We start from the raw sequence: 18,173 nt of genomic DNA, 5'->3' as shown, positions 1-18,173 counted from the left end.
TTTCAAATGCACATGTGTCTTCTTTACTCCATGTTCTGGTTTGTAATGATAATATAACAAAAGAGTGTTCATGAGTCCCACGTACCCTGAGGTACTGTAAGTTCATGTTCTGGTTTGTCTAAACATTGGGAGTTTGATATGTCCAATGAGACACTGTAGCTAGCTCGGTAAGGGGTGAGTTGGTTGCTAAGGTAAGTTTTGGGACATCCTAATTTGCCGAGGTTCCACTCCTCTGTGCACAGTTCTGTGTGAGTACAGAAACCCTGCAACATGGCGCCCAACGGTTTCGGTGGTCTTATATCATGACACTCGAGTAGTTTATCGTTCATGCCTTAACCCCTTCACATCCGTTTCCGGAAAACGGGGTGTCGGTGAAACCTACCTATTTTTTGAAATAGGTCTTTATTCAAGCTTGATTCTTTCTCAAACGGTTTCTTTGAATTACTACCCAGTTGTGCTACAAAGTATTCTTTGTGTGTTCTTGTTTCCAGTGTTGACATGGCGGCGGTGGCTATTGCGCAGCATAGTCGCGTAGCGGTACGCAACCATCTTCAGACGTACCAGGTCCCAGTAGATGGGATGGCTGTGATTTTCGTGGTATGTGCAGATCCGGCGTTTCCTTACGAGTTGTTTTACTCTTGGGTTACGTTTCCGGCTGTGGACGCTAATTCTGGTTTGTTCCACTCCTACACCGCCTCGGATGTCCCAGCTGAATATACGCCGTACAGGGCATTGGAAATACCTATTGATCATTGGCAGCATCGAGTTTGGTTTGATGGCGCCCTCCCCCACTCTTTGTCCCCTGCGAGGTTAGGTCCACTCTCAATTCCAGGTACAAATTGGCCTGCGTTGGGTGGCTTTACCCCGCACCCGAATCACGGGGCTTGTACCCTGGCAGAAATTCGCAGGCTACATGTAGTTTCCATTTCCGTGATTCGTGCTTTAGTGCAATACATCGGTCGTCATCTTCCTGGTGGTCCCCAGGGGGGTGCGGCCGCTCCCATGGAACGAGGCGGAATGCGTCTCAATCCAGTGATGGTTAATTCGGTTTTTGGTGCGCGTCCTGTTGACAACGATGACTTCCCATTCTGGCTAGCAGAGAAGTTTGATCAACTGGAGGCGGTTTTTCCGAATTCTACTCCAGCTGATAAACATAGAATGTTAACGATTACTCTACCGAAGGATATTACTCCTGAACTTGCTGACTGTGAAAGCTGGGGAAAAACTTTTGCGGCAGTTTATACGAGGTGCTTCGGCACCCCGTCTATGAATGCTCTGCCTGAAATAATTAGACGTGTTCAGAATGATCACGGTCCAGAGGCAGCGGTTGAATTGGGTATGCGCCTGTGTGGTTCGTTTGAGATTGTAAGTGATCTCATTCTCTCCAATGTTAAAGGAGATGCAGTTAACTTTCAGGTGTCGAATGCTTTGGCTGCTCTGCCCGATGCCGACAAACCCCGCCAGTTAGCAAAGATTGTGGTGGCCGCTTATAAGACAATTGGCCGCACAAGTAGAGGTCTGAAATATTTTCCAGTGAAGGATAAAAAACAACCTCAGGGACAATCTGCAGTGACAGATGTCCAGCCCAAGTCCAAAAAACAGAATTGGCCTAAAAAACAGACACAGGGGAAGCAGACTAGGCAAACTCTGGATCCTGTTCCTGCAATACAAGCTCCTGCGCCGGCAGACAGAGTTTATGATTTGCGCGATCGCGCGATGATTAAATCACCTGATCGTTTTCAGGGTTCTGATCAACGCTCTCCTCGTTCCTTTCAGGAAACATCGGCCCAGAAGACCGGTGGTGGAGGAGGGGGTGGACGTGGACGTGGTGGCCAGCAAGGACGTGGTCAGTCCCGCCAGACAGACGGCGCAGTGAAGCAGGAGGATTCTACGCCTAAGCGTCCGCAGTTTGCGAAGAAGAAAGTCGCGGCCTTAACAGCGCATAGATATGCCACAGATAGTGAGAACGCGGCTATCTATCGCGGATACCGACCTTGGGAGCAGAATTCAGCGGCATGGCTAGAATAAGAGCTCTATTGTCCCAGAAAGAGGTGGCCTTGAGCTCGGCCCGTGAAACTTTCGTGCTTCACATTGCTAACACCCGTACGGAGGTTCAGGCTCTTTTAAATACTGATTTGCCTTTGCATTTCGGAGCCATGGTCCGTTCTATCTTTAACGCATCCTCCACAACGGGCCTAGCACATTTTTTTAAAGTTGTTAGCGGTGGTCTCGTGACTTCCTTTGAGAAGATTTTTGGAGTCATCCCTGCCTTCTTCCATTCTATTTTTTCATCCTTATTTGGAGGGTTCCCGTTTTTACTTGCATTAGCGGCTGGCGCATTGGTGGTTTTCTGCCTTTTTAAATATGGATGCCCTTCCTGTGCAAGACCACGCTCAGCTGCTACTGACGCGGTTTCGCAACCGCATGCTTGATTATTATGGCACACTGCCGTTGGCTACTCTAAGCACGGCGTTTGGATTATCTTTTCGGTTCTCCTATTTCACCTGTGTCCAGCCTGTATTTCGCTGCCTGACCTGTGATTTCCTTTGGGCCATTGATTTGTGTCTCTGCGGACCAATATCTTCTGACGTCGATTTTGATCAACTGATGAGTCCTATCATTGCTCACGAGTTGGTTTGTTCTGACGAAAGGATTATGGCCTTGGCGGTGGCACATGGACTAATGGGTCCCTGGGATGTGTTGTCGGCAGCGCGAAATTTCTTGGAACGAAGTTTTCTTGAAAACCCACCGAGCTGTCCTCTGATGGTTATAGAGGATCCGGTGCTGGAAGATCACGTATGTTCCTTTCATCTTTTAAATTGGATGGCTGAACTGTTTTCGGATGAGGACAGTGACTTCCTCCTGGAGGCTGTTGCGGCTTACTTTTCATATACAGTCTTATCATAGACACTGCCTCAAATTGACATGCTGATTGATAGCATTTCCTTGATTTTATTGACTTTTGGTCAAGACATTTTATTTTTGCTTGCCTATTGGCTTGAGCCACATTATACTTGTGGGCTATTTTTTAGCATTAGTTTTTATAATTGAATTTTTATTCATGCTCGTTTAAAATTGGATTCTGCTCTCATGTGATGGCACTTCTGTTATCTTATTTAGTCCGTTCTCGGATCATGGGGGGGTGTTGTATAGCTCCTATATATCCTTATATCGTGTTAAGTTAGCATAGGTACATTTGAGATTTAAACGCCATTTTTCCTTTCTTGCAACTTCTGCACACGACCCTTAATTGTTGACTTAGCTTTCAACCTAGTGGTTTGCCGTGGTGTATGTGAGAATAATATGTTATTGCTCTGATATCAGTTTTGTTTAATAAACCATGTCTGCACGGAGAGTGCTGAAGTTTCAGGAGCAACACGATATGGAATTGTTATGAGGTCTGATCTCCACGCCTTCATAGTCATAACACAAGTGCAGCCTTTGCCAACTTGGGCTTGAGGCGGGATTGATATTGCTTTGCACGAGAATTGTTAACACACTTGATGCGGTGCACATGCAGAGAGAGCTGGTGTATGCTGATGTGATTCCTTCATGCTAGGACACTAAGGTATGGGCCCGCCCTAAAACAACCCAAAGAGACCTTCTTAGCTAATAATATAATATATGTGTTAGGGAGGGTGAGATATAAGTGTTGTTAACTCTTATTCATTACAGCATGTTAACATGCTGTCACCATTCGCTTTTTATGTCTTAGTAACTATGCTGATAATTTTGATACTGATAATAAGTATACTTGTATTATCTAAGATACTGCGCCTGAGAAGACGGCATTAGTAAATAAACATTTCAAATGCACATGTGTCTTCTTTACTCCATGTTCTGGTTTGTAATGATAATATAACAAAAGAGTGTTCATGAGTCCCACGTACCCTGAGGTACTGTAAGTTCATGTTCTGGTTTGTCTAAACATTGGGAGTTTGATATGTCCAATGAGACACTGTAGCTAGCTCGGTAAGGGGTGAGTTGGTTGCTAAGGTAAGTTTTGGGACATCCTAATTTGCCGAGGTTCCACTCCTCTGTGCACAGTTCTGTGTGAGTACAGAAACCCTGCAACAATACTATTGCTTTCCTTATTACACACCAATTGCAAAGAGACAACGATTTTAGGTATTTACACATGAGTGGCTTTGCTTGTCACAATTTCTTCACTAACAGCATTGATATTCACTTGTCTGTAAGGTACTTACAAAACGACAGGCAATCACAGGGTTTAGCATTAACAGGAAAACATTTTTTTGCACACTGTAAGCTCAAATGTTCTAGATTAAATGACATCAAAGTGCCCTTTGGAAGGACGTTTTAAAAATACCTTGCCTGTAAAAATTACTTTTAATTACATACACGTTAATTCTTACCAGCCTGCTCAGCTGAACAGCTACTGGAAGCTTCTGCAGACTGACTTTGCTGATGGTCTGCTGGTGGTAGCAAAGACACTGGAGGGGGTGCTTCTGTAGAGGCGGATGCCTGTGTTTCAGAGGCCTGTTCAGAGAGAGACTCCAATTCCATTGCTTGTGTGTCAGCTTCACCCTGGGATGTGACTCCTGAATTTGAAGTAGTTGGTCGATTAAGTCCACCTTATAAAAACAAAAATATTTTTATACAAAACCAATGATAAAATAGAAACTTTATACCAATAAATCCTGCAAATGACAATTATATACAAAAATTAAATCTGTATGGCACGTCAAATTTCAGACATTTTAATTATATAATTCTCTAATAAATGTAGGCGTTACAGAACCACAATTACAAAAAGAACACTTGTTATTTATGAATCCAGATATTACTCAAGATGTTTTCTCAGAACAGTCTGTAGGAGTAGCAAATAAATGCAGGCATAAAAACAAAGTGAGATAGAATCAAATAAAATAAAAAGACAGACTTTGGACAAAAGTTGCTAAAAATAGAAAGAAATGAAAATGGGGAAAAAGCATAAGATAACGAAGAACAAATCTAGGTCCCCTGATGATTAAAGGCCAACAAAAATATGGAAAAAAGAAGCTAGAGCCAAGCGGTGAAAGAGCTGCACTACAAATTTCAAAATGGCCATAGGCCTCTGAAGGCTACTAATGACACTTTTGTGCTGATTGATTGAAACATCATCCTTGATGAACAGAATCGCCACAATTTAACAAATCTTCAAAAGAAAGATAGCCTACACAGCAATGATATATCTTACTGCTTTTGTGGGAGACCATTTACTGTTTTGAACTTATGCATCAAATCAAATGTCTTTGTTCTAGAAATTAACACTAAAAACAAGCTCCTTTTCAAGCTTTCTATTCTCCAAATTACTGGAATGCTGGATCTGATACTTGGTTGTATCTGTTGATATATAGATAGCTTCTCTACTTGTAAAAGTGGCACATTGTCCCTAGCCAACTGTTGTTTGTTTTTTAGTGCTTGATTTACCCAGGCTTCATATATAGGAATATAGGCAAGGATGGGGAAATAGGGCTGTTATATGCAATCTGCAAGATCAATGATCTGGATGTTTCATCCCAAATTGATGGTCAGCTAGGCAAAGTTATCTGAAGGAGCCTGTCTATTTAAGTCTATGCCTCTCTGATGCCACCTTTCTTCTGTTGTCTTTATAAAGACTCCGTTCACTGGTTGGAAATAGGAGAGAGTAAGGACATAGAAGACTAAAATTATACTGAAGCCTCCTTGTGCAAGCATGTTCACTTCTGGAACTAAATGAGCAGAGTCCACTCAGACTTTAATGGATGAAATAGACATGAGAATTACGAGAAAAACATGGAAGACAGCAAAGAGCAAGTGAAGGAGATCAAAGCCTGATGAGGAGATCGCAGCAGGCAAAGAAAGTGTGTTCACTCACCTGAAATATGTCTCTGGGGACTGCCTGAAATCTTTACAACACAGCCAAACTTGGAAGAACTTAAAAGCTGATAACAGAGCTACCATACCAGCAGTTATGATACCCAAAGAGAGAAAGCATATGGACTACAGGGTGGGGAGGAAAGGGCCTGGTGGCGGAATAGGGACAAACTTACTCAGGGCTCTTACACCCCCATGGTAGTTTCAGGACCATTCAAGACACGGAAAAGTGACACGAAGAAGGGAAAGATTGCCTCTGATACTAACCCAAGGCTAATAAACACACATGCACACATCTCAAAAACAGTTAACCATTTATGGTGTGGATACACAGTTACTAGGGTATATACTTCTTATCAGTTTTGACGACTGGCAGAGGGAGGGAAGTGACACTACTAGTGAAATGATATACTGCAAGACTGGTCTATGCACGGCGATGCTCGATCCCCATTCAACGAAAAATTAAACAATAGATCACTAGGCACAAGGCTAGAGGGTCACAGCTGAACATACCAACATAAAATGTTGTTGGATTAATAGTCCCATGAAGCATCTGAGCATTTTTGGGGAGCTCAAGAGTTCAGGAGGAAATCCCTGCCTCTTACAAGAGACATATCTACTATGCAAAGAACAACATTGACTGTGGCCTAAGCACTTTCTCACACAATACCACATAGCAGAAGCCGTCAAGAAAGCTAAAGTCTTAATACTTCCCAAAGAAAAACATACAGTTTTAGAAAGAAAGGTCAAAATAGATCAGGGGCAGATGGCTGATCCTGGTGCGAGAATGGGGGGGGGGATCAGCCACTCACTATAGAAAACATATACGCCCCAAACACAGGGTAAGAGAAATTTCTAGCATGAACGATACATGACGTGGTCCACATCGTCATAATAAAAGGTGTAGACTTTACGCAAGACAAGCCAAAACTGCACATAGAAGGGGCATGAGTCTTAGAAGCAGCAATAAACCCATATTTGTCACTGAGATCCAAACAGAAACTACATACCTCAAAGCCTCCTGGCACATTACTGTTTACTTAAACTTAAACAGCTCGTTTTTATGGGGGCTATTATTGTCCTTTCTACTTAGGTACGCTATGAGTGTGTGTGTGTGTGTTTTCCAGCTAACTCCTCGCTTTTGTGATCAATTGGTATAGCTACCATTGTTTCAGCAGGTACAGTGACACAGTGCCCACAGAACCATGACAATGCTGCATTTTACTACCCCAGCAGCAGTCACAGTGGCCAGTTTCCTCACTTGCACCATGGCATCCTTGCTACACTACTACTGTTTTATGTTTACTCTCTCTCCCTTACTCGCATATCTTTCTACATCATCAATCAACAAATCAATCAAAAGTGAGGAGGCATCAACCATGGGCTTGTCTAAAGAGCCAGGTTTTTGAGGGTTCTGGAACGCTCGTGGGAGGTTGCAGTTCTCAAGTTGGCGTAGAGAGCGTACCAAACACCAGAAGCAGGCACAGCAAACCTGGCTCCACCCAATCATTTCCTCTGAAAATTGGGGACCTCTAAGTGATTGTGGTGTGATGATCTGCGATTGAGCTTGGGAGGTAATTCCGGATCCTTGAGGACACAAAGGTACGGAATTTGCTGTGGAAACCGACTTCACTGGGAACATATAAGGACCGGCTAAATGAAATGTATACAGTGGCTTTTATGAGAGAGTAAGCTTCAGGATCAATGACAAAATTTTGCAATTTGAAGAAGTCTGGCGTAGATTCCTATGTATGCAGACATCATTATTCCATTCCAGCCTGTTGAAATTAACGAAGTACAGAGCATTGTAAGTCATTGAATGGAGTAATGATTAGGATCGGATGGATACAGATATTCTATCATTGAAACCCAAAGAAAAAACATATAGGTTTACTGTAGCCTGGATAGTTAAAAGCATGGCTCAAATGACTTGACTTTACATCAGGTATAGGGGTAGGAAGCAGTGATACATGGACTACAAAGCAAAGTATGAACGAACAGGATTATTACGGGACAACCTTATAGGGGACTTTTATTGTTTTATTGAAATATGATATTGTTATATTATTTAGCATTTTTCTAGGAATGCATACTCCTTTTCTTTACCTCGATGTGGGATTAGGATTGAGGGGTATGAGAATAAAAGGCAGAGGTGGGAGAATACTTCTGGAGGGCTGTTTTAAGATGTTATTAAGTACAGCTCATTCTCTTTGTTGTACTGTCTATGGCTATGCAGGAAAAATAGACTGTTATAAATGTAAAGAAACAAGAAAGACAATTGTTGATCATTTTCTGTATGTTGTTTACTACAACTTTAATACAAAACAAGCATTTGCAATGCAATAGGTCTCGCATTAGGAAAGTTTGAACTATTGGTATTGTAAATGACAATTTTTTTTATTTATGTGTTGGTTTTGAAAATAGCAAAATTAATAGCTTTGTCATTTACAATGCCAATAGTTTTAACTTTCGCAAACGTGACAGCTATAGCATTTGTAATGCAATATGGGTTGGATTTACATGACTTAGATGTATCAATATTACAAATAACAATGTTTTTTATTTTTTTTAATAATTAATACTTAAATAAAAGTTATTGTAATTTATAATGGCATTAGCTTAAACTTTTGTAAATAACTTTTGTGAAGATTATGTTCAGTGTATTTTATTGTGATGAAAATCCAAGAACAGAAGTGAAATATTAACATCTTTTTGTGACATAAAGCTTGAAACATTGAGGGAACATTATAGAACCAGTTGTTGTTGAATGGTTGCACAGAGTGATGCTGTGTCGTTCAGTGGTGGTGAGTGATGCTGTGGCCTTCAGTGGTGCTGAGTGATGCTGTGGCCTTCAGTGGTACTGAGTGATGCTGTGGCCTTTAGTGGTGCTGAGTGATGCTGAGTGATGCTGTGGCGTTCAGTGGTGCTGAGTGATGCTGTGGCATTCAGTGGTGCTGAGTGATGCTGTGGCGTTCAGTGGTGCTGTGGCGTTGAGTGATGATGAGTGATGCTGTGGCATTGAGTGATGCTGTGGCATTGAGTGATGCTGTGGCGTTGAGTGATGCTGTGGCGTTGCGTGATGCTGTGGCGTTGAGTGATGCTGTGGCGTTGAGTGATGCTGTGGCGTTGAGTGATGCTGTGGCATTGAGGGATGCTGTGGCATTGAGGGATGCTGTGGCATTGAGGGATGCTGGGCGCTGAGTGGTGCTGTGGCATTGAGTGGTGCTGTGGCGTTGAGGGGTGCTGTGGCATTCACTGGTGCTGAGTGATTCTGTGGCGCTGAGTGATGCTGTTTGCAACTTTGTCATTCGGTGCAAAGAGCAGTAAAGCTATCTGTACACATATAAACGACAAAGCTGCTGTCTTGTATGATGGCCAACAGTTGGTGAGAAAACGCGTAAATGTATCTATGTTTTTTATCTGCCTGGAACTGACTGGGGGAGTTATCACACATGTACCCTAAATCCTAGGATCACAGGATACCGCGGGGCATCAACAGGGGGCCACGCCGTGCACACCTGCTTCTCTCCTTAACACGAAGTCACGCAGAGAAAAACCGGAAAACCCCCATTGATTGAATTATAAGTCACAGAAAAGAAACACAAGTCTTCACCTGAAAAGGACGAATGGATTGGATGCAGATACGTTGAAGGATAAAACAATGAATCTATCTTCCACATTAAATCGCTCGTAAACTGCCAGAGGTGACAAGTGAATACGGTAAATATCAATTAAGATATAATATAATCCTTAAATCATAAGAACTTCCGATAGGTCTAATCGAATGGAATCAATTTAGCCCATATATCTCACTTCGCAGATTCATTAAAGCGACACTAAATACAAGCACCATACACCAACACGCACACCTTTCAAAGGCCAAAATTTCGATAAATTATCCCGAAGCATTCGGGCTTCTTAATGTGGGGATATTGAGTAACTATCACAAGTTGCATTTACACACACTAGAGAGCGCACATGCGCCATTTATGTCTTTCAGATGCCAATCCCCATGCAGTTTAAAGCTGCTGCCGTTACAATTGTATGAAAAAATGTTTAGCTCAGAAGGGACAAAAATATAGAACTCTTAGCAAACAAAAAGACGTATTCATTAACATGCCAACCTATGATTTGACTTAACACACTTTTTGATAGTGTGAGTGAACCTTTGTGTAGTTCAAAGAATACGTTTTCTCACCACCAATCGGTATGATCTTTCGTGAACCCCCAAAGCAGCTTAATTGTAAGTATCCGTGGAAATGCGAGAAGAACGCAATGTAAATATATCCAAGGCAGCGCTGGGAGGGGGGCTGGGCAACCATGCCAGCATCCTGATTCAGGAGCAGATGGTCCTGTTTATGACCTGCGGAGCGCGTGAAGTGGATGGTGGCAAATGGACTCAAAGCGGCCCGTCGCTTTGATGTTCTTGGCTTGCTTTGTGGGATGGCGGGGGAGCAGCTTGGGTTTGACATGCACGCGCCACATGAACTGCACGTAATCCGCACTTGGTCAAGAGTTTGTTTCGCCTACTATATATACTCGCTATTAATAGCTATTGATAGCGAGACCTAACTATTAATAGCTATTAATAGCGAGACCTAATAATAGCTATTAATAGCGAGACCTAAAAAGGACATATTGAAAAAAAGTCAGAAAAGAAAGCACTGTAAATGGCAACTAAAAGCTTGATGATGTCCCTTTCCTGTGCAGCCAGTGCTGCAAGCCTAGAAGAAAGTTTAAGGTGAGGGGAGATGAGGCTTGGCCTCTGTTTCCCACAAAAGACGGCAACTCTCCAGAGCAGGTGATAGATTACTTTTTTCACATCAGGTGTGCTTTTCTGTACTATGCAGAGCATAGGAATGGACTGAATGGTTGTTTTATAGGAATCAGGTAGAAGAATAGACTAGGGTACTTCACAATTTGCTTGAACCAGAGCTTTGCTACATATGTTGCTTAAGTCAAAAAAAAGGTGAATAGCAGCAAAACGTGAAAAGGATATTTATTGGCCTCCCAGTATGTGTATGCATGTTACTGGTTACATATCTATGCTTACAACATTCAGAAGCGTTTTTCCCACCAGTGGCTGGTCCTACATGTAGGAAATATGAGACAGCTTGGGTGTAGGAATACATTAGACAGCACTACATGATTGGTTGTGAGGAACTGTTTGTCATGCTAGTGACAGCAGGATGCCTTTTGATAATGCTTGAGCTTGTTGTATTCTGGAGCAAAGAAGCGTTGGCTCTTCTCGTATCTGTGATTGTTATCCCTTGCAGTCTGATGCATCTTACAGGTGCATAGTACGCTTAACAAAAACAAATAAATACGTTACTTCCACAAATACTCCAACAGCCTTTGAAACAACTCTATTAATATCTTTCAAAAAACAAATATATATTTTAGGGTTTCTTAGAAACACATTTGAGGAGAGTAATCCTTTGGACAGCTTTTCTAGTGAGCCAAGTAGTTAGCATATGCAATACATTTCTACTTAAAAATTTTAAACAACATTTGAAATTTAACAACATGTTATGTAACATTTTGTATACCAGAAAAAAATTCTGGTTGCCAAATAACGCAGTTCACATAACAGAAAATTGAAAGGCCCGTGGAAATAACCCTGTGAGTCTTTTGCATTGAAACCCTTGTGATTTAGAAAAGGCGTCTGGGAGCTGTTAACTAAGCCATATATTCAATGGGGGGGAGGGGGAGGGGGTAATATCATAATTCCTACTGTTGTCTGTCCTAGGCTAATAAGGAAACCACTGCTTGTTTGGCACGTGGCCTTGACTGAGTCGTAGTCCGCACAAAACATCTTGCCTCATATGTAGCCCTCCTATTTTCTGTCCTCCCCCAAAATATTGGAATCAGTCACCTTTGCAGTTACGATTCTGTCCGAACTTTGTGTTACTTAAAAAATCTTATATAACCTGGCTTTTTAACCTCTAATTCTTTTAGATATGACTAGTGAGCTGCTTGAGCGCTGTGAAACCCCTTCGGGGCGATTGGTGTGCTTATCAAATACAATTAACAATAACAATGTACAAAAGGAACAACATAAAATGCAGCCAGAGTTATTTAGATTCTGCTGCATACCTCTAGGTCGAGCTCTTCCACGTCCTCTGTTACTTTGAGCAACTTCGCTGGCATCTTCAAACCACCTTGATAACATATCAGACATCCTTTGCATTAGTGAAACATTAGGGCTCTGCTCTCCTGCATAAATGGAAAATTATACATTGGAACGGTAGTCAAAAAAATAAGCGCGCATTCATCAAGTAAGTACCTATCAGAATAAGTGGTATTAATACAATTTAGATCAAGCATTCTTCTGAATGCAAATATAAAGTTCAATATGAAAGCACTAAAATTAATTATAAAACAAGTTAAGTACCTACTAGCTGGTAAATGGCATTATCTGGTTTCACGCCTGCCTCACGCTGCTCTGGAAGTGATGTCTTGGAGTGGCTGCTCCTCTGCTAAGGCGGAAGGGCGTCGCACCACTGCTTTTTAGCAGTGCAAATAAAGGACACATAAAATGATAATAGCTCGTTGTTATTATCATTTTATGTTTCCTTGCTGCAGCAGCTCTATGGGTGGGCAGGGTTGCTCTGCTCTCAGAGCAGCACAGGGGAAGAGTGGTTTGCCCACTCGAAGTGCGCATGAATGCTTGGCCAGCGGTCTCGGATCGGCCAAACATTCATGCGCACTTTGCATGTTGTCCACGCACATTACAGCCTGGATAGAGAACATGCCCAGGCCCCCAGTCCCTGGCTGAGTACCGAACCACAGCGCTCAGCCCAATCACAATGCTGCATTACAGCGTTGTGATTGGCTATGGAGAGTCTGGTGCTTCCAGGTTCCCTGTTTTGGCCTGAAGAGACAACGGAGGAGAGACGCAGTAATCAGGTAAGTTTTTTCTATTTTAAGGCCTCCTCACCACCCCCCAATCCCTCCCTTTGCCCCCTGGCCCCTGAGCCGTGCAGGCCGCCACTGGGCAAGAGGCGCCACTCCTGTGTGCTGACATCAGTTTTATTTTGCTCTCCTACACACCTTCAGACACGGTTCAATCATAATAAATTTGAGGTGCGAGTATGCTCAAATTATTTTACGGGCGTCTTAACAGATACAAATTTCCATCCTACAGAAGAGGGGAAGGAGGTCAGTGAGGAATCTGCGGTTAGAGTATCCACTAGAAAAATAGTTACCAACGGTAAGTAACATTCATTTCGAATGAATACTTCTAACAACTGTTCCCTCTAGCACCTTCCCCGACGTCAGCACGCACCACCTAGCGTGGAGCGCGCAGACAGGACGTCGCTAGAGAGTCGCGCCGCCCGCCGCTTTTAAAAAGCGAGCGGCGCGAACATGAGGCACTTTTCCAGTGGTGGCGGCGGGCGTGAGGAGTGCGGAGTGCAGGTAAGGAGGCAGGGGTGGGGATTGTGGGGATTATGGCGATTATGGTGTTTGCGGCTGCGTGGGCACGTGACAGACTGTGGCCTTTTGTTTAAATATTGCTGACAATCAGAGCCCCTTCACGGGCTCCGATTAACAGCAATACTTAAACAAAATGCCACAGTCTACCCCGCGCTTTACTAACAAAAGCATAGACACTTTCCAAACACAGCGTGTACTTTAGCACACGCTGTGTTTGGAAAGTGTCTATGCTTTTGTTAGTAAATCGCGGGGCAGACTGTGGCATTTTCTTTAGGTATTGCTGTTAATCGGAGCCCGTGAAGGGGCTCTGATTGTCAGCAATATTTAAACAAAAGGCCACAGCTGTTGGGGAAACGAGCGGAACAGAAGGCAAGAGGGCATGAAGGCACAAAAACGAGTGGGACACAGGACATAAAGGCCCAAAAACTAGACAGGAAGGCACAAAAACGAGTGGGACACAGGACATAAAGGCACAAAAACGAGTGGGACAGAAAGGCACAAAAAACGAGTGGAACACAGGACAGTAAGGCACAAAAACGAGTGGGACAGAGGACATAAAGGCACAAAAAACGAGTGGGACAGAGGGCAGAAAGGCACAAAAAACGAGTGGAACACAGGACAGAAAGGCACAACAAACGAGTGGAACACAGGACAGAAAGGCACAAAAAACGAGTGGGACAGAGGGCAGAAAGGCACCAAAAACGATGAGACAGAGGGCAAGAGGGCATAAAGGCACAACAACGAGTGGGACAGAGGGCATAGTGGAGAGGTGTGGCTCACTGGTTAGAGGCGGCAGACCCGGAAGCAGAGAACAGTCCGGGACCAGGGTTCAATTCCCGACGCGGCAGGGTCGTGGACCAGGGTCAGCGGACTCGACAATTCTCGCCTCGGTGTCTACTCTAACCAGGGATCACACTCGGCAACTCTGGGCATTAAGCTTGCCTCATCTCTACAACGGCCCCCCACAGACGCCAGGGATGCCTGGTTTCACCTTGGAGATACCCAGAAGGGACCATCTCACAGGGAAAGCCAGGACGGGTTCCCCAGCGGTCTTCAGCGCCGGGACGCTCACGGGCAGCTGTGCGCTTTACAAGTCCAACACATTTACATTTACATTACATAAAAGCACAACAACGAGTGGGACAGAGGGCAGAAGGGCACCAAAAACGAGTGGGGCAGAGGGCAGAAGGGCACCAAAAACGATGGGACAGAGGGCAGAAAGGCACCAAAAACGAGTGGGGCAGAGGGTAGAAGGGCACCAAAAACGAGTGGGGCAGAAGGGCACCAAAAACGAGTGGGGCAGAGGGCAGAAGTGCACCTAAAACGAGTGGGGCAGAGGGCAGAAGGGCACCAAAAACGAGTGGGACAGAGGCCAGAAGGGCACCAAAAACGAGTGAGACAGAGGGCAGAAAGGCACAAAAAACGAGTGAGACAGAGGGCAGGAGGGCACCAAAAACGAGTGGGACAGAGGGCATAAAGGCACAACAACGAGTGAGACAGAGGGCAGAAGGGCACCAAAAACGATGGGACAGAGGGCAGAAGGGCACCAAAAACAAGTGGGGCAGAGGGCAGAAGGGCACCCAAAACGAGTGGGGCAGAGGGCAGAAGGGCACCCAAAACGAGTGGGACAGAGGGCAGAAGGGCACCAAAAATGAGTGGGACAGAGGGCATAAAGGCACAACAACGAGTGGGACAGAGGGCAGAAGGGCACCAAAAACGAGTTTGGCAGAGGACAGAAGGGCACCAGTGGGACAGAGGGCAGAAGGGCACCAAAAACGAGTGGGACAGAGTGCAGAAAGGCACAAAAAAAGAGTGGGACAGAGTGCAGAAAGGCACAAAAAACGAGCGGGACAGAGGGCAGAAGGGCACCAAAAACGAGTGGGACAGTGGGCAGAAGGGCACCAAAAACGAGTGGGGCAGAGGGCAGAAGGGCACCAAAAACAATGGGACAGAGGGCAGAAGGGCACCAAAAATGAGTGGGGCAGAGGGCAGAAGGGCACCAAAAGCGAGTGGGACAGAGGGCAGAAAGGCACAAAAAACGAGTGGGACAGAGGGCAGGAGGGCACCAAAAACGAGTGGGACAGAGGGCAGAAGGGCACCAAAAATGAGTGGGACAGAGGGCAGAAGGGTACCAAAAACGAGTGGAACAGAGTGCAGAAAGGCACAAAAAACGAGTGGGACAGAGGGCAGAAGGGCACCAAAAACGAGTGGGACAGAGGGCAGAAGGGCACCAAAAACGAGTGGGGCAGAGGGCAGAAGGGCACCAAAAGCAATGGGGCAGAAGGGCACCAAAAACGAGTGGGACAGAGGGCAGAAAGGCACAAAAAACGAGTGGGACAGAGGGCAGGAGGGCACCAAAAACAATTGGCCTTTGGCGCCGCAGACACGCGAGGTTCGGTTCCTGGCGCACATAGCCATGGTTGCAGCGCACAGAGACCCTCCACTGCCGCACACAGAGGAAAAAAATTAGAGGGAACATTGCTTCTAACTGCAGATTTTTCATCACCTTTGATATAGCTACCCAAGCAGTATCTCGCCAAAGGTGACGGATTTGAGGACTAGACTAACCAAAAAAGTTCTATAGGACAAAGCAGGCAAAATGACCCTCTCTGCAGACTTGACTGTCTTTGTGGACTTGACTGTCTATGCAGTAGTGCTGGACAGGAGTACCACTCCCCAACACCACTGAAGGAGCTTTAACTTGAGGGGAATGAGCAAGTAGATCCCCAGTGCATTCATTTTTGTCCAAGGCATAGCATGTCTTTACACACTGGACAATCAACCTGGATAGGGTTACTTTCTGCACCATCATGTCCTTCTCAGCACCAACAAAGCACAAGAAGAGCTTGTTGTCTTTATGGTATCCCCTCTTACGTACAAGTGTAAAGGCAGAGAGCCCTCCTTGTATAAAGCCGGTATATCCTTTCCTGTTCTTTCAAGGGATGTGCAAGAGGGAAAAGGGCAAGAAAGGTGATGGCCTGGCACTCGTGGAAGGGCGATACAACCTTTAGCAGACAGGAAGCCCAGGTTCTCAGAACCAATTTGTCAGGTAAGAAAGAGGTGTATGGAGGTTTGACTGACAGGGCCTCCAGCTTACTGACATGACATGCAGAAGTGATTAAAATGAGAAACAACTATCTCAATGGTAAGGATCCATAAAGAGTAATCTGCATGGTCTTGAATAGCATGTGCATCGTTAACTGGAGGACCAACTGTGAGGTCTGCCATACAAAATAAATAAAGTTCTGCAGGGGCACACTACAAAACTCTGCTGGTTTAGACTGGGTGTGAGTCAAGAAACCAGGTCATATCCATTAAGGATGTTTGCGCTTTTGTGCAACTCTTCAGGTAAAAGAAGTAAAAGATCATATAGTCATATAGGAGCATGGCAAGGTGTGGAACAAATGCTTTGTGCTGATCGTACCTGAATCCTAGTCTGAGTAGATACGTGTGAAGATGAGTGTGTATGCCAACACTGAACTTGGAAAATAAGTTAGTCATGGAAGGTTTTCATCCAGGACAAAGACAAACCCTGCCAAGTTTAAAGACTATACCATGTATTAGCAAATTTCTTTTCCATTTGGTTTTCCTAATATTGTAAGATATGCATTTTCGTTACAGTTTTGATTATTTTCCATTCCACCATTAATCCTGTGCAGCGTGTTTCTTGAATGCACCCTCCTTTTTCTAAGAGTGAGCAAATGTTTTGCATTATATAAGATTTATATTTTGCCAGGCACTTCATTTATTGTTAATAGTGGGTGTTATTAGTGGGTTTGCAGTAAGTTCCTTAGCAATCCAAGTTATTCTTGTTTTATTTGTTTTGAGGGGGGGGGGGTGATGGGTGTGGGGTGACATAGAATGTAATGTAAATAGGTTGGGGAAGTTCCCGGCGTGAATGTGGGGAAGATTCTAGGTGCAGCAGGTGCTGCCGAGCGGTTGAAGGAACAGAACGAGTAAACCTGGAACTTACCTGTTTGGATAGTGTCTCCTTTTCACCAACTTCAGGAGGTAACGTGCGTCAAACATTTTAAAAGCCTCATCACAACAGGTGACCAATAAAGAAGGTTGATCAGACAAAAATAAAAAGGCTAAGAGGGACAACCTATAATCTATAACTGTACCCACCGCAAAGCCTTGCTGGTACAAACATAAGACAAACAAAAGGACATCTTATAATATGGCCTGTAGAGAATCAAGCAGATACTTACACAATGCCAACATTTCACTCAATGCCCAATTAGATGGAGTTAGATGAGGGAAGCTTTCCCAAAAGAATCGATCCTCTACTGCACCAGGTAAGTCAAAACAGCTCAGTTATCACCGCTCGATCTCCAGAAGGCGAACCTTGTGAAGAGTCGGGTCCAGGATTCTGCCCAGTGGCTGACACAGGAGGTCCTCTCATCCAGGCAAAATGGATCAGCGAGCAAATGCTCATGCTCAAGGGTTTGGATACCATCCTCTGCTTGACTACTATGGAGCGATCGGGATAAAATGGGCCTAGGAAGGCAGCGGTGGAAAGGCATAATACATACATCCCTTGCCCCATTGTAGCTGGAAAGTGTTCCCTAGGGATCCTCCAGGTGGGATCTGCAGTATGCAGTAACTCTCGGCAGTAGTGAAAATAAGCAGCCAGGGCATGCCCCACCGGGCAAAGACATCCCGAGTTACCACGGGATTAAGACACCATCTGGAGTACACCAGAGAATGACTGCGGAGATCATGCGATTTGATGTTGAGCAATTCTGCCAGAATGATTGGCTACCAGAGATATCCCTTGCAGGTCCAGCCACTTCCAAAGGTGCAGTGTCTCCCAAGTACAAGATCTAGGACCGTATGCCGCCCTGATTGTTCCAATACCACATGCCAGTCATGTT

General features: G+C 44.5%; 1 protein-coding gene across 4 annotated transcripts in view; it reads right to left on the bottom strand.

The window, feature by feature from the left end:
- The window catches only part of DCAF6 (DDB1 and CUL4 associated factor 6), a 592,636-nt gene that overhangs the window by 338,528 nt on the left and 235,935 nt on the right, over nt 1-18,173 (bottom strand). For all 4 annotated transcript variants that reach the window (XM_078658334.1, XM_078658333.1, XM_078658331.1 and 1 more), the window contains exons 9-10: nt 11,956-12,075; nt 4,377-4,595 (exon numbers count right to left, since the gene is read on the bottom strand). In XM_078658334.1, coding sequence (XP_078514460.1) covers nt 4,377-4,595; nt 11,956-12,075 — 339 coding nt within the window. The remainder of the gene's footprint in view (nt 1-4,376; nt 4,596-11,955; nt 12,076-18,173) is intronic.

This window comes from Lissotriton helveticus, chromosome 8 (assembly GCF_964261635.1).
Source record: "Lissotriton helveticus chromosome 8, aLisHel1.1, whole genome shotgun sequence".
In the NCBI taxonomy this organism is placed as follows: Eukaryota; Metazoa; Chordata; class Amphibia; order Caudata; family Salamandridae; genus Lissotriton; species Lissotriton helveticus.
This window is presented reverse-complemented; position numbering and strand designations above follow the sequence as displayed.